Here is a 22992-nt window from a genome sequence, read left to right as displayed (position 1 = left end):
AATAAACTAAGCAAAAAAAAATAAAAAAAAAAAAAAAAAAAAAGAAAAAAAAAAAAGGTATCTCTCACTCTGGAGAAAAGCCTGCTTGAAAAACAAATTTTTCTGATAGGTGCATTGCAAGGTGCACACCTCCCTCTGTCTAAACTATGATTGTTGCATTTTTATAGCTCTTGAGCCCAGAGCTCCCAGAAGGGGTGGTTATTGGAGAGTGACTCTCACTATAGTATCAGTATTTGATTTTAGCCTCTATGGGGTGGGGAACCGGACTTTGGGGTCAGAATCTAAGCATGACCACTAAGTCTCTTGTGAGAAGTGAAAGGCTACATGTTGAAGAAGAATCTTTTGCTCTGAGTTTTTGTTTCATTGTTCCCCATGTAATCATAAATGAATGGATAATTAATACCCACTATCAAAGATATATAAAATATGATGTGGCATACAGTAATTGGCCTATCCTGTGCGGTATGAATAAGGGAGACAAATGCAGGGAAAGTTCTGTGACAGGAGATTGGACTGCCTGGGTTAGATGAGATTCTTTCAACATGTGGAACCTGTTTCTCTTCTTGTTCCATGCCCCCACAGAGCTGCATCAAGCAGGGAGCTGCTTTTGAAGTTGGTGGGGATACTGATCTGTATATAGCACCACGGGCACAATAAAAGTTAGAAATATACACAGTCTCACAGACAGAGTATTTGCATGACCTAATGTGAAAGTTTCAAATAATTTCCACCAAAATAATTGGCATGGACCCAACTCAAATTCCCAAGTCCAGTGCTTTGTCCTTTTTGTTAACTTTTTAATCAAATCAAGTAACAGCAATTTGCGAGCTTACTATAGCTGTCAGTAAAGTTAAGACAAGGCAACTTGGCAATTACCTAATGAATTTTGCAAGAGATGAGAGTTGTTCAGAGTTCAGGTGAAGTGATGACTTGAGGTCGGAGGAGTGGGTGGGGTAAAATAGGTGGTTTGGGGGAGGTTGGATTCAGATATGACTAAATCCAACTAGCAAAAGTGAGGAGAATGTGTAACTGCCAACATTTCATGTGCTTTTGCTATGGGGCCTGGAACTGTGCCTTTTGTGCCTTGTCACCTTTCATAGTTACAGCAACCAGTGAGGTAGGTAATATTGTTCCCAAGATTCAAATCTAGATCAGCAGATTCCAAAGTGTGACTTCTTAACCACTGTGCTGTTACTGCACAGGGCATGTCCAGGAGCTGGTTTGTTGGAACAGTGTAGTCCCAGCGAGGAGATTTTACTGAAGGGTGTAGAATGAAAGCCCAGTAAGGCAAACTGGAGATGGATAATAGGGCTGTGAAAGCAGAGTGTAGTCTAGAAAGTATTTAGTGGACAATGTAAGATCACTGAAATATGCCACCATGGGAGTGCCAGGGCTGGGGTGGGGTTTCTTCCTTGACTTAGCTGACATGTAGGATGATAAGAGGAGGGAGGGATGGGACAGGGACACATGTAAACAGATGCCTAAACTTCCATATCATCCCAAATTGCATGCAAATCCCTTTGAATCTAGAAGCATGTTTACTGGGGGGCTATCTTTCTTTAGTCCAGATGTGATGATTTCTTTTACATTTCAGCCACGTGGGTAAGTAAGCCCTGATTTTCATGGAAAGCAATCCTGTCCCCATCCTGTGTCTATTCCGTTGTGCCCAGGCTTCTGACCTTGGCCTTGGGGGTCTGAGCAAATACCAGATGCCTCATGCAGGAAGAGTGGTAATTAATATACTTTGTCCTTGAAAAGATTCTGAAAAGGCATTGTCCTTTAGAAAAGGAGGAGCTGGATTTTTCTCCCGTGTGGCCCTTGGCTTATTAGGGTATTTAAGGCAACTTGGTCAAACTTGTTTTGTTTTTTTCTTTCTCTATTTTGTCTGCCTGGCAATGTAAATACAGATGGAATCTTCATATTAAATTATTAAACAGTATTTTTTCATGCTTTGCTTTTGACATCAGTGATAGCTTATTTTATGGTTTTATTTTATTTGTTTTTATGGATTTTATGGTTATTCCCAGAAATCAGAATTCTATGTGAAAATTTACTGTAATATAAGTACAGGCAGAATTGGGTACGTAAACACTTAATTGTAGGATTTCAGGGATCTTGGTTTATTTATTTATTTAATTTATTTTTATTTATTTAAAGGGGGCTGGGCGGGGCAGGGCGGGGCAGGGCGGGGGTGGTTGGCCGCCTGGGAGGCTGGGCCGAGTGCTTGGGGCCAATTTCAGATTTAAAACTTTTGCAAATTAGAACAACTTTCAGATATAAAAATGAAATTCAACCTTAGTATCTTATTTTTTTAACCCCAAACAGTTGAGGAAAATTAATTACTAAATCAAAAAACTTAACACCTTATTTATTTTGATAATAGCACATTTGATCATGACATAAAGTGGCTACAGAACTCATTGCCATATACAAGGAATCAGGCGATTGTTTCAGGTCAGGTCTCACTGTATTTGAATTTGTCATTTCCAGGGCAGTTATTTCTGTTTACTTTTGAGATTTGCCTTTCTGCAGAATATATACAGCAAGCATGTATGTTTGAAAGCATGTGAAAACCATGTTTTTTATATCCTTCACAGATCACATTTGTGTGTGTGAGCAAACAACTGTGGTCTTCTCTTTGGTTTTTAGTTTTTGTTCACCTCCACTTTAGGCCATTTGCACACCCAGAGTCGAGGACATTCACACCTGCAGCGGTGGAGCAGCAGGTGGTGGGGTGTTCTGCCTTTGGCCTTGGCCACAGTGGGGCAACTGCTTTAAAAGTATCAGCCAGTTGACCAGATGAACCAGGCTTTGTTACCCTAATTAGGGCAGGTTAAAGACACCGCTCCCGGTAAAACCACTACTGTGTGTTATACTCCTTCAATCCTGGAGAATACGCTCTCACCCTCAGGGAAAATAAAAAACCAAAAACCCCCAAATATTGTTGCTTACAGCAGAAATCTTTTGTCTTTGAGAGCAGTGGTCCCCAACCCTTCTGGTACCAGGGACCTGTTTCATGGAAGACAATTTTTCCATGGACCCAGGGGATGGGGTGGGGAATGGTTTCAGGATGATTCAAACGCATTATATTTATTGCGCACTTTTTTCTATTATTATTACATTGTCACTTGCCACTCACTGATAGGGTTTTGCTATGAGTCTGCAAGCAACTGATGTATTATGGTCTCTTTGCAGCCAGACCTCTCTGCTAATGATAACCTGAATTTGCAGCTGCTCCCCAGCGCTAGCATCACCGCCTCAGCTCCACCTCGGATCAACAGGCGTTAGATTCTCATAAGGAGCGCCCAACCTAGATCCCTCGCATGCACGGTTTACAGTAGGGTTCTCGCTCCTGTGAGAATCTAATGCCACTGCTGACCTGACAGGAGGCAGAGCCCAGGTGGTGATGTGAGCGATGGGAGTCGCTGTAAATACAGATGAAGCTTCCTTCTCTTACCCTCCGCTCACCTTCTGCTGTGTGGCCTGTTTTCTAACAGGCCAGGGACCAGTATTGGTCCTCGGCCTAGAGATTAGGGGCTGCAGTTTTACAGGGTGTATTTTTTATATTTTACAGGATTCCACTTTTCTGCATCTGGATATTTTCCCCCAGATACAGTAACAAATGTGACACTATGGAGAATTTCCTATGGAGAATTTTCTCATTGTGCTTAATGTCACTGTCTCTGCTTCTATTAAATTTGCCGTTTGAACCCGCCAGCTCCTGGTGTATGTATCCTTTGGGATATGGAAGGGTCAGAGGTTACTGCCAAATAATCACAGCCCTCCCTGTGGATTTCGTTACCTTACAGAAAATCCATTCTGGAGTTAGAAGTGGTTCTTCCTCACTTTGAGCATTTAATAACTTTATCTCGATAGTGGGTACCCTAAAACTTGCTCCGGGTCTGTATAAAATGTGTCCCACCCCAATACCTACTTTTCACCAAGAGGCTGATTTCTCTATACAGAAGAAATGTTTTTATTATTTTATTCTTTTTCTATTTCAATTTGTAACATAATTGGAATCTTGTTAGTATTTTCTTGAAGACATGCCTGTTGCCTACCTCACTACCCTAAATTTCTCCTTAATTTTTTTCCACATCAGCTGTGTTAGTATCTGGCACTTGATGTCTGTCTCTTATCCCACCTCTGCCAAAATACAGGAATCATGAGGCAGAGATTTCCTGGTGGGGGGCGGTGGGGGTGGAGGGTGGTACATGGGGAGGGGGGGTTCTATTGTGTTCAGTGCTGAATCCTCTGAGCCCGGAAGACCATAGTGCTTAACAAATCTTTGAATAAATGAATAAACAGGCCGGGCGCGGTGGCTCACGCCTGTAATCCTAGCTCTTGGGAGGCCGAGGCGGGCGGATTGCTCAAGGTCGGGAGTTCAAAACCAGCCTGAGCAAGAGCGAGACCCCGTCTCTACTATAAATAGAAAGAAATTAATCGGCCAACTGATATATATATAAAAAATTAGCCGGGCATGGTGGCGCATGCCTGTAGTCCCAGCTACTCGGGAGGCTGAGGCAGAAGGATCGCTCGAGCCCAGGAGTTTGAGGTTGCTGTGAGCTAGGCTGACGCCACGGCACTCACTCTAACAACAAGCCGAGACTCTGTCTCAAAAAAAAAAAAAAAAAAAATGAATAAACAGTTTTAAGTGAGAGTTCACAATATTACATTTTTAATCACATGGGTGTGGAGGATATGTTAGTTTTTGACTTTATATCAACTCATTTCCTGCGTGGTTAAATACCGCAGCTTTATAGATTTTTATCCAAGGCTCCCTTTCCTTTGCTGCACCAGCACTAACAAAGCCAGATCCTTTTCAGACTGCACCATGCTGGGTTCTCACAGGTGCTTACTATTGGCTGTCCAGGTGTTGCCTGGAAACATGAAATCAGACCCTGACCTGTGATTAAACGAGGGTTTCTAGTAATGCCATCAAATATGAGCTCTCAGCAGACAAAGAGAGGGGCCCCTTCACATGCACTTTGGTATTTCAAATACAATATCATTGCATGACATTTTCTCAAGCTGTATCCTGTTTTGTCATGTTTTGAAAACTGGAGGGAACACATACAAAACAGGCCTTGAACTTAGGTGAAAGTACTATGGTATGCAATTTCTGGGAACTGGTTTTAATTCATTCCCCTGCTCCGCAGCAATATGTTTAGTGTGGCTGCTCTGAAATTACTCATGTCATTGACAAATTTCTGGTACACATATTCTACTGCTTTCATCCTTAAGCACAGATTTATTTTTTACTAATCAGCAGCCAAAGATGCTTTCCTCTGAACCATATTCAAGTCTGACAGTGCAGTGAACTTTTATTTTTCCTTCTAACTTAAAAAAAAAAAAATAGGGTGGGCGGAGGGTGAGAAAGCAGGAGAGAAAGATTCCTATTCATCTTCCTTCTCCTTTGCAAATCACTAACACACAGCTAAGATCGTTTTAATCACTATTTTTCTGTGTGACTTTGATTTGAATGCATCTTTTTATCTCAGTGCAACTCAATTTTCATCTGTAAAATGAGCATCCCACCCACGTCTGAAATTCTTTGACTAATGTCAACATTAGTAGTTATATGGGCGCTCAAAACCAAGCAGTGGATTAGCTGTTGAAGGCATCCAAGCAACCTTGGGCAGGCAGGAATCTACTTGGTAGTTTTATTATGTCTTTTTGTAAAAATACTTTTCATAGTTTTTCTTTTAATCTGATCTAACCATTTTCTAGGTTTGAAGTTTTACTTTAATTGAACAAAAAGTTCAAGGGAGGAATTTTATTCAAGAATATCTCAATACAGGCCGGGCGCAGTGGCTCACGCCTGTAATCCTAGCACTCTGGGAGGCCGAGGTGGGCGGATTGCTCAAAGTCAAGAGTTTGAGACCAGCCTGAGCAAGAGAAAGACCCCGTCTCTACTAAAGATAGAAAGAAATTGATTGGCCAACTAAAAATATTAAAAAATTAGCCGGGCATGGTGGCACATGCCTGTAGTCCCAGCTACTCGGGAGGCTGAGGCAGAAGGATTGCTTGAGCCCAGGAGTTGGAGGTTGCTGTGAGCTAGGCTGACGCCACGACACTCTAGCCTGGGCAACAGAGCCAGACTCTGTCCCCGCCCCCCCCCCTCCAAAAAAAAAGAATATCTCAATACATAAATTAGCTAAGGCAAATAGCTTCATAAATGTGGCCACCAGGTATCTTACGTCTCTCCTGTATATGTTCTGCTGAGTTACTGGAAGGTCAGGACTATGTCATACGGATTGGCTACAGCCCAGGTTGAGTGAAAGATATTGCTAAATGCCGTAGCTACTTGCCCTATAGACTCGGTCACTGTTAGAGATCTTGTCTCCACATCTCTACATTTGAGGGTTTTCAAGTCCACCCTCAAACAGGGTTGATGTTCTGGTCCACTGAGGAGGAGCACAGACAGGTTTATCCACATGACACCTCAAGATTTAGGTCCTTGCCCTTGAAGGGACTGAGGTGGTCCCTTGAGGAATGATTCTCTAATTGTGACTAAGCCACTAATGGACACATGCAGTCATTTTAGCCACTTTCGTGGTCCATTCGGTCTGCTGTAACAAAGTACCGTAGACTGGATAATTTATAAACAGAAATTTCTCACAGTTGTGGAGCCTGGGAAGTCCAAGATCAAGGTGTTGGTAAGTTTGGCCTGAGGCCTCTGTCCTTGGCTGGCGGATGGCTGCGTTGTCTGCGTGTCCTCATATGGTCTTTCCTCTCTTGTATGCATCTCTGTTGTCTGGGTGTCCAAATTTCCTCTTCTCATTAGGGCCTTCTCTAATGGCCTCATTTCAATGTAAACACCTCTTCAAAGGCCCTGTCTCCCAAGTGCCTCCATTCTGGGGTACTGGGGTTTAGGCCTTCAACATATGAATGTGGGGGAACGCAGTTGTGCCCATAACACCACCTCCATGATTGACCAACTGGAAAGTCCATATCTGGGACCTACAAGCCTTAGTAGAAGGGAACCTTGAGGCTGTCTGAACCGGGCACCTGCCCCTGTGCAAGAGGGGCTTCTGTTGAGAAACTTCAAAGTTTGGGGAGTTTTCTCCATAAAAGGTAGCCATTTATTCCAGGGGAGCTAAAATATGCCTCCCTCCAACTGCTCTCCTGTGTTCTCAGTGCTGCCTTCTGGAACAACACAGAATAAACTCACCTCCTTTTCCCACAGGGCAGCCCTCTAAGTATTTGAAAACATTTATCATGTCTTTCCTTTAATCTTTTCTTCTCTAGGCAAAACATCTCCAGAGAAAATAACCTGTCTCACATTAAAAGAAAAACTCCAGGGCTTATATATATTTCAGATAGGAATGTGCTCGCTGGAACCTTGCCAAACACAACTGGGTTTGAATTTCAATATTCCCAATTTTTAAGTTTATTTCTCAAACTCTTTAAAACATGAGAACAACTTAGTTTGCTTTAAGCCAAGTATTATGTACTGAAAGAATTGATTGGAGGAGTTGAATAATTTTTTTTTTTTTTTTAACAATAGGATCTTGCTCTGTTGTCCAGGCTAGAGTGCAGTGGTGTGATCATAGCTCACTGTAGTCTCAAACTCCTGGGCTCAAGAGATCCTCCCGCCTCATGAGTAGCTGGGTCTATAGGCACTTGCCACCAGGCGCCACTAATATTTTAAAAATTTTCTGAGAAATGAAATCTTGCTATGTTACTCAGGCTAGTCTTGAACTCCTGGTCCTAATCAGTCTTCCCTCTTTGGCCTCCCAAAGTGCTGGGATTGTAGGCGTGAGCTACCACACCTGGCCAAGATGAATAATTGATACTGAAGTATGTGACTGATTGTGTAAAGGAGTCCCCTTTATAAATTGAAGATTTACTAATGAGCTAATGCCAAATAGAGTGAAGAAAATATCAATATATGTTGATATGGATTTCTAACCCTGAAATTACCAGTCATCCTTTTGGTACTTTACTCAACACAGTCGTTAGCACACAGTTTTACATGTGCAGTATATAGAGATTAAAGAGAATTCCCATTTTCCAAATAATTGTTAGTTGTAAATAAAGTAAAAGATTTATAATCTCCATCCAAATAGTCTCATAGCAGAGCCAGGGTTTGCTCCTAAGCAGTCTCCTGTAGACCCTTGGCAATAAACATCAAGCTCTGTGGCCTCATGTGTAAACTCAGTGTTACTGACTGAACGTTTGTGTCCCCGGCAAATTCATATGTGGAAATTCTCACCCCTAAAGTGATGGTATTTGGAGGTAGAGCCTTTGGGAAGTAATTAGCTTATGAATGGGGTGGAGGACCCCCACCAGAACCCAAGTGTGCTAGCCTCCTGATCTCAGACTTCCAGCCTCCAGAACTGTGAGAAATAAATGTTAGTTGCTTATAAGCCACCCAGTCTATGGCATTTTATAGCAGCCCAAATGGAGTAAGACAATGAGCTTTTTACAAAAGTGCAATATTTTCCTCACGCTTGTCAAAATCTTGGCCCTACGTATTCCCCTAGTGGAGTTAATTTCAGCTCAATATGTTCAAACACATTAGGATTCCACCAGTGTCATTTTGATAGATATATTGCCAGTGGAATCTGATGCTCTTCTGATTTTTAGTCCCTTGTGAATCTCACAAGGGAACAAGTCCTTTCGGTTTTCAGTCTTATATAGATTTTACAAGGAGGAATATCTATGTGGAATCCATTTCCATTCAACATGCTGGAGTTCTCATGAGCTCTTTCTAGAAACTCATGTACTTCATTGCCGTGAAATTATTTTTTTTCGTTTCCCCTTTTCTTTGTTCTCTTTTTTGGGATTACAGTCAGCCCTCGGTATCTGTAGGTTCTGTATCTGTGGATTCAACCAACCTTGGATTGAACATACAGGTTAAACGTCCCTAATGAAAAATCCAAAATCTAAAATGCCCCCAAATCTAAACATTTTTGAGGGTCAACAGGATGTTTAAAGGAAGTACTTGGATGCTCAATCGGTAAGCATAATGTAAATATTTCAAAATCTGAAAAAATTTGAAATTGAAACACTTCGGGTCATTTAGAACTGGGGATACTCAACTTGTAATTGGAAAAAAATTTTCACAAAATTCCAAAAGGCAAAACTTGGCATTTGCCTCACTCTAAGTACTATGCTGAATCCATGCAAATGATGAGATGTGTAGGCATGTTAAATTAAGTTGATTACTTCCAGCACAACAAGATATCTCTCTTATTAGGATGCATTCCTGAGAAACTGATGATAAAGGGGCATTCTTGCTCTTTACAGTATAAGAGCTTTTTTTCTCCCTCCCCCACAATGAGTCAAATTTTACCGTCGAGGGCAATATCACCCTCACTGAGAATGCATTCTTTAAGGTAAGCATAATAGCTAATATTCTCCTTCTCGAATATACTCAGTGGTGCTAGTGTTAATCTTTATTTGCATCTCAGAATAATGCTAGTACTGGTGGTATTATTCTCTCACCAGTTGAAATCCTGAGGCTTACATGCTTTGCCTTGTCGAAACAGCTAACAGAAGAGCCAGATCGAGAAGCTAGCTTAATCTTTTAATCTGTTTTCAGTTTGCTAATTGAGAGTTCCAGTGATTGGAGAGTTTAAGATCATGATTTTTTTTTAAACCTCTTGCATTTTTGCTAGAAAATCAAAGGTATTGCTCTAAGCTTCGCCCCTTGAGTTCAGGACTTCCTAGGCAGTGATGGAATGTTGTGGACAGCCCATGGCTGTGTGGCCAATGTGCTTGACTTGCAGACACAAGAGTAACTGAGGTTTGTTGTAGATTTGCACAATGTAGAAAAATATCGAGACAGAAATTGCCCATAATTCCGCCATAGCTGATCTTTGTTATTTTTCTTTCTGGGCTCTTTACTTGTTGTTTTTGCCACATACTCCATTGAAAATGTAGATATACTATATCCATACTACTTGGGGATACTTAGGGTCCTTAAATGTTATACATTTCAAGCAGTAAACATGTATCTCACACATGAATCTGTACTTCTCATTTGTTGTGTTTCATAGAAATAGAATTGCCAAGTCAAAGAAATAAATATATGTGCACTCAATAAGGGGAGAAATAATATTTATTTTATATCACTTTTATTGTTTGAATTAAGTTTTTAATGTTTATTTTCTCTTTGCTTTTTAAGTGGTTTTTAAATCCCCTCTTGGCATTTCTGTTGTATCACAAGAGATCCTTTGAGGAACTATTCATTGGATTATTTGTCTTGGATTTTGAATTGAAATAACCATATCTATACAAACATGTCCAATTCAACTGGACCATGAAATTCAATTAGCTGGTATTTGTCTGTGTTCATAGCATGGGGCAGAGACCTGAAAGTAAGCTGAGCCCAGGAGAAGCCTGCCTGTCTTATATCTCACTTGCTTATGTCATTTAAATTCGGGGTCTCTTGTTTTACAGTTATCCAGTTTGATGGAGGTTTTTTTTTGTTTTTTGGGTTTTTTTTGGTCAAGGATGTCAAAGCAGACAGGTTTTTTTTTTTTAAACTTTAAACTCTTTTATTTGATTTCATGTGTTACTTTTTCTTTCTTAGCTCCAGTGTGCAAAGAGCTTCAAGAAGGAGTTTTTAATTCAACTTTAAATTGTTTGGGAGCATTTTAAAGCAATAATAACAGCATAGATTCTCCCTTAGATCTGTCCCCTTTCCCTCTTTCAGTATGAAGAAAAGAGACCCTACTGGTTTTTGTTTTATTTTCCTCCAAGAGTAATGCCAGGTTGAAGAGAAGATGAGAGGAAAAGAGACTAGGGAGGATTGGAGTTGATGTGTAAGTCAATTTTTCCAGTTCCCCGATTCTCATATTTGGGTTAAATACTTAAGGGTCCTTGGAGGAAGTTCATGAACCTAATATTGGTGCTAATTCTGGTGTGCTGGTCCCCGGCCCCTCCTTTTCAGGAAAGAAAGAGGAAAACAGTCATTTTCATTGTAGTCACTTGTCCACTGGTTCTGGCCTCCAAGCTGCCAGCACTCAAGGCCCCTCCAGTTCTCTTCTGGGTCCTGCTTTGGGACACGTCATACACTGTTGGCCGCTGCTTCCATTATTTAAGCCTTTCCACATTTGGCTTCTCATGTCAGCTTTTCCTCGACTGCCTCTAACCTCTGCCCAAGTCTCAAGGTTCTTTTCCAGATGCCTCTTCCTCAGGGTCTAGGCCTTTCTTATTTCATGGACATCGCCCCATTCGGTGACCTCACAGATTTGCATTGTGTCTTTTAGCCATTGGGCGCTGGATCTTCTGACTCCTTCCTCACCCTGGTCACTTCTGCTTCCATCTGTCCCATTCTCTGAGTGTCTTCCTACCCGTCAGCACTGCCTTTTCTGAATCACCGTTCAAATTCGGTGCCACGAACTCCTGGCCTCCCAACCTCCAGTGGCTCTCTGTGGTCCTCAGAACCAAAACTAAGTTCTTTTTTAAACAAACAAACCAGCTTTACTGAGATATTATTCACATACCATGCAGGTGACCCATTTAAGTATGCAATTCAGTGGTTTTTAGTCTATTTACAGAGTGGTCCAGCCTGTACAGTGAATCAGGGGGACATTTTTATCACCTCAGAAAGACACCCTGTCTCTGTTAGCTGCCAGTCCCTGTCTTCCCACCTCCCCAGTCCTAGGTCACCATTCATCTATGTCATGTCTATAGACCTGCCTCTTCTGGACATTTCATATAAATAAAATTAAAGTGTGTGCTCTTTTGTGACTAGCTTCTTTCACTTAATTTTTTTTCAACGTTTATCCATGTTATAGCACAATTTCCATTGTATAGATAGATATACCACATTATATTTATCCCTGCATGAGGTGATAGACATTTGGGTTACTTCCACTTTTGGCGACTGTGAATAATGCTGCTAAGACCATTCATGGACAAGTTTTTGTGGGCATGTGTGTTTTCATTTCTCTTGGGAAAATATCTAGGAAAATCGCTGGGTCATAAATGGGAAATCTTATGTTTAACATTTTGAAGAACTACCAGCCTGTTTCCAAAGCAGCTGTGACATTTTACATTCCCACTAGCAATGTCTGAGGCTTCCAATTTCTCCACTCCTGTTACTGCCTTTTTCTCCTTATTGTTTTTCTAACCAGACACATCAGCTTTATACCGTTATCTTTTTGATTATAGTCATCCTAGTGGGTGTGAGGTGGTTTTGATTTACATTTCCCTAATGGCTAATGATGTTGGATATCTTTTCATGTGCTCATTGGCCATTTTTGTATTTTCTTTAGAGAAATGTTTACTCAGAGTCTTTGCCCATTTTTTTAATTGGGTTATTTGTTACAATGTTATAAACATGTCATTTGAAACCCTTCATAATATAATATTTCTAGTTTCATTTCCAGTTATGTCTCTGGCTTTCTCCCCTTTTTCCTCCCCTGGCCTCCCTGGATAGGCTCTGCTCTATAAGGAATGGGCTTCTTTTTTTAAAATTTATTTTTAATTATTATAGGTACATAATAGTTGTATATCTTTATAGGGTATGTGTGATGGTTCGGAACTCATTCTTGATTCCATAAATGTCCTGCTGTTCATGTCTTTGCCCATGCTGTTCCCTGTATGCAGACTGCCTTTCTCTGTGCCCCAGGTAGGGCTGTCCCCCCGCCTTTCAGAGGACAGCCCAAGTGCTGTCTCAGAAGTGAGCCAAACCAGAGCATGCCCACTCCATGTCTGGGCCTGTCCACCACCCACGACTGAGCTCCCTCGAGCCAGGGACAATATCTCATTGTATCTTTGGGTATTTAGCATAATATTAATAAATATGAAGCAAGAATTTGGTAAATATTTGTTGAATGAACCATGCAGATTTGGGAAAACATTTTCCTATGATCCACCCATTTATGATATGGTAAACATTTTTCCTATCATTTTTGCCTTGGGGGTGATGTCTTCCTCTAAAACTTCTGATTTCACAAAAACTAACAGAGAATGGAAGTGATAACAAAAGAAAGCTGCCTGCATTGTCCACTGACCTTATGTCTGATCTTCACTCCTGCTTTATCCTGACTGATGACTTTTCTTTGTAAACTCAGACACACAGACCTTACTGAGCAGCTGTGCTACGCACGCACCCTGTCCTCCATCACTCTTAGAGGTAGAGATCAAAGGGCAACTTGCCACATGACCTATTGCTCTGCCTGGTGGTTTTAACTGCCTCTTTAAGAATGTCAGATTGTGTCTTCACCAATGCCATGAAAAGAAGAAAAGTTTCAAGTGGCGAAATTGAACAGCAAAAACAGTTACCTTGCTAAATGTTGTTGTGGGTATTATTACATTTTAATTAGTGAAATTTTTTTTTTTGAGACAGAGTCTCACTTTGTCACCCAGGCTAGAGTGAGTGTCGTGGTGTCAGCCTAGCTCACAGCAACCTCAAACTCCTGGGCTCAAGGATCCTGCTACCTCAGCCTCCCAAGTAGCTGGGACTACAGGCATGCACCACCATGCTCAGCTGATTTTTTCTATATGTATTAGTTGGCCAATTAATTCTTTCTCTTTATAGTAGAGACGGGGTCTTGCTCTTGCTCATGGTGGCTTCGAACTCCTGACCTCGAGCAATCTGCCCCCCTCAGCCTCCCTGAGTGCTAGGATTACAGGCGTGATCCACCGCGCCCCACCGAAATTTTCTCCTTGTCCTTTTGTTAGAATTTGGACTCATAGAAAGCAAAGGAGCTGGTGGTAACAGCTGTGCCAGGTCAGCATTGATGGGCTACTCAATAAGCTCATAAGCATGGTGTTCCAGAGGTGGCACAAGATGATAGCCCTTTGCTGTCCCCAGCCTTTGGTGCTGAGAAATGATGCAGAACTGAGACCTCAGATCCCTGAGCACACAGCTCTGGGGAAGGAGCTCATTTAACGTGGACTACTAATGCAGCCTCCGAGTGGTCTTTACCGTCAGCTGCACAGCCAGGACACTCCGGGGCTGAGATTGGGGGTATAGGTGTTGGGAGGACAGGAATGGCCAAGCTGCCCTGCCCCTTTAGCTCTGTAGACTGCAGAGGGACCATTAGTATCGGCAGCATTTCAGACGCACCAGACTCTCCTTGTAATTGCAGCAATTGTGAACTCAAGTTGAGACTTCTCTAGGGAAGATGAAAGGTTAAGGAAGCTGCTTAGTGGCTTGGTCTGGGAATCAGCTCCCAGGCAGTATCTCACCGAGTCAGGAGGAGGCCCGTCACTCCCTGTGACTGGCCAGCCTGGGGGTTTCCCGGAATACAAGACGGAAACTAGGTCTTTGGAGAGGCCGAGGATGATTTTTGTAACAAGTTCTGGTCGCCAGCAGGGAAGCGGCCTCCGCTTTCGCGCGCCCCGGGCCTGAGTGCGGTGCACAGCGCGCCCTGGTGGCCAGGGGGAGCAGCGCCGCGGGCCGGCCCCGGGCCGGGGCGGTAATGAGGGAGGCGGTCACCGGCCCGAGGGAAGCGCGACAGCCAAACGCTTCTTCTGTTTGCTTAGGGGAAGGGCCCGTGCTAATGGGGTCAGACAGGCAAGGCATGAAGTGACAAGTAGAGAAAGGATGCAAAGATGGGAACAAACCCAGGGGACCTAATGGACCTGCCTGCACAGAACATTGGCATGCTGAAAAGTGTGTTAGAATTGCAGGAGCACGCCGGCTCCTGTGTCACCGCGTCCACGTGAAGGACACATCGGGGGCTGCCGAGAGAAAGAACTGAAGAATTCTAGGGCTGCCTGAAATTGTCCAGATTTTTCACGTGGGTTCTGAGTTCCGCGTTGTGTGCTTGAATGTTCGAGATGGGATAGTGTCTGCATATGTTGGGATACGGCATAGTTTGATGTAAAGGTTTAGGTGAATTACCGTTATTAAAAGATAAAGACGTACCGGTCAGGTATTTCTGCTTTTTAAAAGTTGTCTCTATCAAGTGCCGGAGACGCGAGGTTCGCCTCGGAACAGCCCTCTGGGGGTGGGGGGCTCAGGGAACAGGACTGAGAGCTGCCAGTCCTCGCGTCGCTGCAGCGTGTGCGCGCGCGCGGGTATGTATATGTGTGTGTGTGTTTGTGTGCGTGTGTATGTGCACGTGTATCTGTGTGTGTATGTATGTGTATGAGTGTGTTTGCGTGCGTGTGTATGTGCACGTGTGTGTATGTGTATGCGTGTGTATGTGTGTATGAGTGTGTTTGCGCACGTGCATGTATGTGTGTGTAAGTGTGTATGTATATGTGCGTGTGTATATGTGCGCGTGTGTATGTGTGTATGAATGTTTGCGCACGTGTATATGTGTGTGTATGTGCGTATGTATATGTGTGTGTGTGTGTGTGTGTGTGAGAACCAGATGGCGAAAATATTAAATATCGGAGGTGCTAACGAGGGACCTCGTTTTGCACCTTGCCAGCCTTAACCCGGCGCGAGGGTGCGCTCTAGGCAGTGCTAAAACCCGGAGGGAGCGCCCATCCGTGCGGGGATGTCCGTGCGGTAAGTCGCACCGCCGAGCTCCGGGAGCGGTGCAGCCGGCGTCCACACGGACGCTGCCGCCCGGTGTGCGCGGAGCCTGCTGGCCGCTCGGAGACCGGCCTGGCAGGCTGGGCCGGGCGGGGAGGTCCTCGCCGGGGGAGGGGACACGTGACTTGGCGGGGCGCGCCAAGTCCGGGAAGAGGTGCTCGCCGGGCGCCGGAGCCCCGCGGCGCGGAGGGCGGGGCGGCGCGGGCGGGGGAGGGGGCGTCCCTGCTATAATTAGCGGGGAGACGCGTCGCCGCGCGGCCGCGCCGAGGGCACCTCCACGCTGTCCCCGGCCCTCGGGTGGCTTGGCGCCGGCTCTTTCCGATCCCCCCGCGACGGCGCGGGCTTGGCCGGAGGGGCGCCCAGGCTTCAGGCGGTCGCAGGGAGGGCGCGGGCTCCCCGCAGCCGTGCGGACTGAGACATGCTGGGGACCATCACCATCACAGGTAGGGCGCCTCGGTGCGTGGCCGGACCGAGACATGCTGGGTGGGGACCATTACCATCACAGGTAGGGCGCCTCGGTGCGTGGCCGGACCGAGACATGCTGGGTGGGGACCATTACCATCACAGGTAGGGCGCCTCGGTGCGTGGCCCGACCGAGACATGCTGGGTGGGGACCATTACCATCACAGGTAGGGCGCCTCGGTGCGTGGCCGGACCGAGACATGCTGGGTGGGGACCATTACCATCACAGGTAGGGCGCCTCGGTGCGTGGCCGGACCGAGACATGCTGGGTGGGGACCATTACCATCACAGGTAGGGCGCCTCGGTGCGTGGCCGGACCGAGACATGCTGGGTGGGGACCATTACCATCACAGGCAGGGCGCCTCGGTGCGTGGCCCGACCGAGACATGCTGGGTGGGGACCATTACCATCACAGGTAGGGCACCGCGGTGCGTGGCGGGCGCCGGGCGAGAAAGCGCCTTCCTCCGTCCCATGTGCGCCTTGGGGGGAGCCGCGAACGTGTCTGCAGCTGGCATTTATTGGCATATGTTCTTCCTGCGTGCTGACTTTTTGATCAGAGGAGCATTATTTTCTCTGTGGCCCACCAGAAATTCAGCAAACCCTACGGTGCCTATGGGAGACTTTAGCTATACGTAAATAATAAATATGTATTTTAAATGTTTATGTGTATAAATATTTCTAGGGGTTGTGGCACAACAGCAGCCCACTGCACAGAAACATGTCAGATTGGTGTGAATTTGAACACAGGTTGTGAACGAAATCTCTTGTAGTCATAAAAAAAAAAATACCTCTTTTTGAGAAAGTACAAGTGTTGAGCATTTTGACTTGCTCGTTAGGAACTTTCAATAAAGGTGCATGTGGTGGTTTAGGGAACGAAAATTTTAAGCTCTGGTTTAAGTGGTAATTTTAATAAAACCATGGTTACTGTAAAATTGGTGGCTAGCAGGCAGCACCATTTTGGCAATGAATAGTAAAAAAAACGTATGTTTCTTAAGTTTGCTTTCTAGGAATCTGGCCATGAGTATGAATTATAATATTTAATACCTACTTCTTGGAAGTAAATTACATGCGTCAGATTTTTAGAATGCACTTACAGCTCCAGTAACTTGACATTTGATAATCTTATGCAGTGGTTCTGTGACCTGACTCCTTAGAGCCTGGGTGTTTTCTCTTCCTCTCCTCCTTTACCCCCCATCAAGAAAAGTAAACTCTGTTTGTTAATTTTAGATTTATAAGAACAGCTCTTCTTTAAATATTTGAGATCACTGCTGCCAAGTCTATGTGTGTATTTTTAAAATCGCAATATAGAATTTCTAGGACTTAAAAAAATTTTCTCGATGTAACTGCTTCTGCAAGCCCTTGCCCTCCTATGGAATTTTAAATGAATGTGAAAGTTCAGCAAAACTAAAAATATCTCTCACTTCCTATAGATTAGCTTGTTTACTTTGAGAGATTTCCTTAAAATTCCTTCCCTAAGGAATTGACTTAGCTAGTCTTTCTACTAATACCTAGCATGAAAATTTACATGATATATAAAATTAGTAAATAGATTGTGCAAAATGAAAAAATTCTCCATTTTTCCTCTCAGATCATTAATTTTTTTATGAATGAAATATGCAAATGCCCAACTCTGAGAAAGTCTGCCTGAGAGTGTGATTTGTGGGGAATCAAAGCTGGGGGGTGGTGCTTCCAAAATCATGACTTTTTCAGGGCAACTTTTGTGTACAATATGATTCTTATTATAGTCAGCATCATTTGATTAGTTTATCACATGCTGAGATTCTTATGGAAAAAGAAGGTGGTCCTTTTTAGCAGTAATTAAGGGTTAATAAACTTGGAGCACTTGGGGGGCTTTTAATGGTTGGTTCAGATAATCCCAATGGGATGATAAATGAATAAAAATACTTGGAAGGACTAATTTCTAAGGCAAACTCAAGTAATTGGCTCTATTGCTTACTGAATTTACTTTTCCTACAGTGTAGGTATGAGGATGTGGCAGAATTTGCTCAAAAATTTTCCTGGTAATAAGAAAATGCACAAAAAACGTTAACTCCAAAAATTAAACAGCAAATAAGCATTTTATAGTGAAAGAAGTGAAAAATAAAAGGGAGTTTCAGCTGCCATTTTTTTCCTCCGCAAGTTATCCGGTAAGAAAAATTTATAATTATTGCTTTTTAAAAAGTTGGTCAGAATCTTGAAAAACAAGGACTTTTAAAATTGCTAGTAAGGATTAAATATTAAAGGTCTCTTGCATCTTTGGCATTACTGATTTAAATAATTGGGGTCCTCTTTAGTACTATGTTATTCAAGGAGATAATAATGTGTTTAAATTCCACAGTTAATTAACAGGACTGATGGCATTTCTGTTGGAACTACTTAGGAACAAGTTTTCATTTCTGAAAGTAGGAAAAAGCTGTCACTTAAACACTGAGAAGAATATAGCAGAACTTGAATTATGAAATCATTGGTTATTTGTGTTACATACTATGCCATACTATTGCCACGTTACATACTGTTGCCATTCTTTCCCCCTCATATCCCATTTGCAATAACAGCTTAAAAATGAGAAAATAACTGATTTGAAATGTCCCCCTTTCCCACCCATGAGTTAGGGGCATGCAGCAAAAAAATAAATAAATAAATAAAATGCTTCTTGAATTAGGCAAATATCTTTCCTATTTTCCCTAACTTACACACATTATTGAGATTGATAACATATCGATACTTTGCAAGCTGTAGAATATCATTAGGACATTTTTCATTATCTCTAAACTGGGAAAGAATCCTTTAACATTCACGTTAGTTCTAGATTTCTTATAATGTGCTCCCTTTGTAAGTCATTTTCAAAGACCAAAAGAAAAAAAGAAAAAAAAAAGTAGCCTGCACATAGCTGTTTCTAATCTGCTATAGAGGCAGATTCCTTGTCAAGAGACTTGCAAGACATGAAATTGATACCTTCACAACTGCTAGATTAATAACTGCTGCTTACTGAGTGCTGACGCTGTCAGGTGCTGCTCAGCACTTTGTGGATGTTAGCATTTATTCCTCACAATAGTCCTGCAGAAAGTGGTTGCTTAAACACCCTTTTTATCATGAAAGTACGTTTCTTATGGTTTGGTAAATTACTGAAGGTTTCACAGCTAGTACCAGCATAACTATAGAGTACCTTGTAAAAGACCTCTTTCTCATCACGTAGAAGATGCTCATGTGTGTTTAGTGATGCTCACATTTTTGCATGCCTGCCCAAATGTGTAAGGGATCATGAAACATCACCATGAAGAGCAGGGACGATGATGATGTCACCTCTATGCTCCTGTTCAGGATTTTGCTTCTCTGAGTTGGAATCCCAGTTAAACTGTCTCTACTTGGAGGTTTTGTGGTTACTGAGCTTTAGAACAGGGGGAGTTGGGTGTGTAGGATATAAGGGATGGATTTAGAATGCAGAGAATTCCTGGAAAAATTCCAGGACAATGCTGCAAATCTTGAGGGAAACTTAACTAGCTCCAGATGTCACCATAAGCCGTCCTGTTGAGCCTGGGGATGGAGAGCACTGGTTATACTAAACCTAAAAAAAGAATGTGTAGTTTTTGCAATATTGCACTTCTTTTTCTCAGCCAGAATGATAGTTGTGTCACCAAAACACGATGGCGAAGTGTTGGATAAAAAACATTACACTTTGTAATATGTTATACAACATACTCCTTTAAAGTTTCTTTTTTCTTTCCTTTTAAGTCTGTAAAGTGAAAGAAAACAAGTTAGACTTTTTTCACTTAATCTCTAAGTATTTGGAAGAGTGAGAAAGGAAAGATGATCTTGCAGCTTTGGGGCATGCTGCTGTCACAGTGTGTGGAGCCTGGGAGCGGGGCTTTGGGTGGGGGGCAGGGTCCACCACCTTAGCTTTGCCCTATTTGGGATCGTGGCACCTTTGAAACTTTGCAGGCAGGAATTATGAGTATTTTTGCAAGGAAAACATATATTTGCATATACACATTATAGATTTGTGATTGACTTTATACATTGAGATTTGCAGAATATTTACCAGGAGCGAAACATAGGTCAGTAGGAAGATAACACTCCAACAGTTCTCAGCCAAAGTGGGATTTTTTGTACATGAAATGATTTCACGTTTTGGTTTCTTACTATCACTAAAGATACAACTTTTCATATATTTTCATATTTTTTGACTTTGTTAATATTCCGTAGGGCTTTTTTTTAAATCTTGTAAGGTCTCGTTATGACAAAGCTATTGAAAATATTAAAAAACACATAGATTATTATTAAGGATGTGTTATAATTTTTTAAATAATGTAACTGAGGGTAGTTTATGCTCTTAAAAATATGGTGAGAGGTGTTCGCTCCAGGAAGTATGTTTTTTCATTTCACTTTCCACACTTACTATTCAGGGATACCTTTCATTCATCTTAGAAAAACATAAACCAAAAAGCTTACAGTCTTTATCATTCCTTCCTGAATGTTACAGCACCAGCGGCTTTGTCCGTGCCCAGCCTTCGGCCTTATTGCATCTCGTATACTATATGTCCGTGCTAAGGATCTCTCCTTCTAGGGTGTATTCCCAAAATCAAGTGAATGCAGGCTCTTCCTATAGCAGTTTTAAAACTATCTTTTCTTTTCCAATTAATGTTTCTGGCACATTGGCACGCTCTCACACAAGCGTGTGATTAGTGTTTCCATCCAGAAAAAAAAGGGAGTAGAAGAAATACTTGGTTTCTGTAGTAATGTTCTTTTGAGAAGCAAGACACACATGATGTTGTTTTCACTAATGGTTGGTGTGGAAAAACCTGTCGACACAAGACGTGCACTGCCAAGACCGTGTTTAGGGTGGTGTGTAGATGGGGGTGTGGGCTGCAGGGAGGATTAGAGTCTTTTCCTGCCCTTGTGTCTCTAGAGCGGGAGAAGCCCAGTGGCTAGCAGGGCGGTATGAAGAGAGAAGTGCCTGCGGGTTTGGTCTCCAGAGGCCTCCCCAGTGGACACGCTGACTACCCCCTTTCTAACACTCTGGCCGTCTTTGATAACCTAGTGAGACCATGGAGTTGTTTCTAGCTGAACCTCAACTCGGTATCAGTGAATGCATAAATGAATAAATGAGCACTGTGTTTGGACTTTGTGGATGTTTGAGAGATATGTTGGGTTTGTAGCGAGGTTTTTTTAAAAATGGTGTGCAATTCAGGTGCACATGAGCAATAATTGTACATTTTATGAGAAAGGCCCACTCTAAAACCAGTTGTTTCTGTGGAAGAAGTTTTTGGGCATCAAGAAAGTGCACCCCCATATTAGTGATGCTTCCAGGATCAATTTTTGATTTTCATTTTCCTAGCCAAATGGACAGATCTAAGGCAGATAAAAATTATCATTCATGTGTTAAAAATGATAGCAAAGGGCCGGGCACGGTGGCTCATGCCTGTAATCCTAGCACTTCTAGGAGGCCGAGGCAGGTGGATTGCTCGAGATCAGGAGTTCGAGACTAGCCTGAGCAAGAGCGAGACCCCGTATTTACTAAAAATAGAAATTAATTGGCCAACTGATATATACAGAAAAAATTAGCCGGGCATGGTGGCACATGCCTGTAGTCCCAGCTACTTGGGAGGCTGAGGCAGGAAGATTGCTTGAGCCCAGAAGTTTGAGGCTGCTGTGAGCTAGGCTGACGCCATGGCACTCTAGGCTGGGCAACAGAGTGAGACTCTGTCTCAAAAAAAAAAAAAAAAAAAAATGATAGCAAAGGAGGTAAAGTGGTAAATTAAAAGTAAGTTTTCTAGTGGAAGGTCATGAGGGATCGTAGTGGTGAATGGATTCCAGTCTCCAAGTCTGATCAGGTGAGGACTCCGCTGTCTTTCCTGGAAGCCCTCTCTGTTATTTTTGGAGGCCTCTTGTCAATCACCTCTCCCTGCTGGTTTGATCCTCTCCTCCCTGCTGCCCCACATCTTTCAGGCTGCTTTTTAAAAATGCATTTAACAGCCTCTTTGCTCAGTAAACTACGATCTGTAACTCATTCAGAACCAGCATGCAGGGAGCAAGTAAAAATCTCCTTTAAAGGTGTCTGCTAACCACAACTAGGTAGGAATGGTGATGGTCTCCTCTGGGGATGGCCACCTCTAGCCAGAGCCTGGGATCTGAGTGATTTCAGTGGACTGTGTACAGTGGGCTGGGTGAAGTAAAGGAAGTGAGGAAGAGAAGGTGAGGAAGGGGAGGTCAACACAGAGAGAACGGTGTGGCCATGTTGGACCCAAACTTGGTCCAAAATGGGGTGGAGGACCTGCATCTTTACATGGTGCAAATGAAGAAAAAGAGAAGGTGGGGAACTAACTTGAGATGCTTGTGTTCCTTTCCTCCCCCTGAAATGTTGATGTTGGAAGCCAAAGAGGTCAAAATAGGTGAAATGGGACATTTAACTCTAGAATTTGAAAGTGCACCTCAACTTTCTGTATTGGTGGATTCCTGCAGTGTCTTCTGGTGCTGAAGATCAGAGCAGCTGCCTTAAGTTCAGCAGAAACTAGAAAGCTGTTCAATACTGCCCTCTTCTGTTCAAACGCTAGCTGGTTCAGGCATTTGGACACTGTCCGTGTCCAAGTGAATGTGACCAAGTGTGATAGTGAAGGACTGGACCAACACATATTGTCTAATAGGGGGATATAAAAATAAAATGTATGGCCATTGTGTCATAGTTTTGAAGACTTTTGAATAATTTATTCAGAAAAAAATCCCACACATGTTAATAGTGGTTTATCTCTGGACATTGTTTTTATTACGTTATTTTTTGGTGAGATAGAGTCTCATCTGCCACCCAGGCTGGAGTGCAGTGGCATGATCACAGTTCACTGTAATTTCCAACTCCCAGGCTCAAGGGATCCTCCTGCCTCAGCTTCCCCAATAGCTGGGACTACAATGCATGTGCCATCACACCTGGCTAATTTTTAAATGGTTTTGTAAGATGAGGTCTCGCTGTGTTGCCAAGGCTGGTCTGGAACTCCTGAGCTCAAGCAATCCTCTCGTCTTGGCTTCCCGAAGTGCTAGGATTATAGGCGTGAGCCACCATACCCAGCCTGGACATTACATTGTCT

The 22992-nt window shown here is 43.0% G+C and overlaps 1 protein-coding gene across 2 annotated transcripts in view; it reads left to right on the top strand.

The window, feature by feature from the left end:
• Positions 1 to 22992, top strand: part of AKAP12 (A-kinase anchoring protein 12) — a 91973-nt gene that overhangs the window by 53342 nt on the left and 15639 nt on the right. The window contains exon 1 of one of the 2 annotated variants that reach the window (XM_076002863.1): positions 15515 to 15897. The exons of the other annotated variant lie outside the window; for it this stretch is intronic. Within the exon in view, the coding sequence (XP_075858978.1) occupies positions 15873 to 15897 (25 nt within the window). The 5' untranslated portion in view covers positions 15515 to 15872. Of the gene's footprint in view, positions 1 to 15514; positions 15898 to 22992 lie in introns of those variants that run through there. 2 annotated transcript variants of the gene reach the window in all.

Source organism: Microcebus murinus, chromosome 5, assembly GCF_040939455.1.
Source record: "Microcebus murinus isolate Inina chromosome 5, M.murinus_Inina_mat1.0, whole genome shotgun sequence".
NCBI classification, from domain to species: domain Eukaryota; kingdom Metazoa; phylum Chordata; class Mammalia; order Primates; family Cheirogaleidae; genus Microcebus; species Microcebus murinus.
Note: the sequence above shows the minus strand (reverse complement) of the source record. Positions and strands in the feature narration are given on the sequence as shown.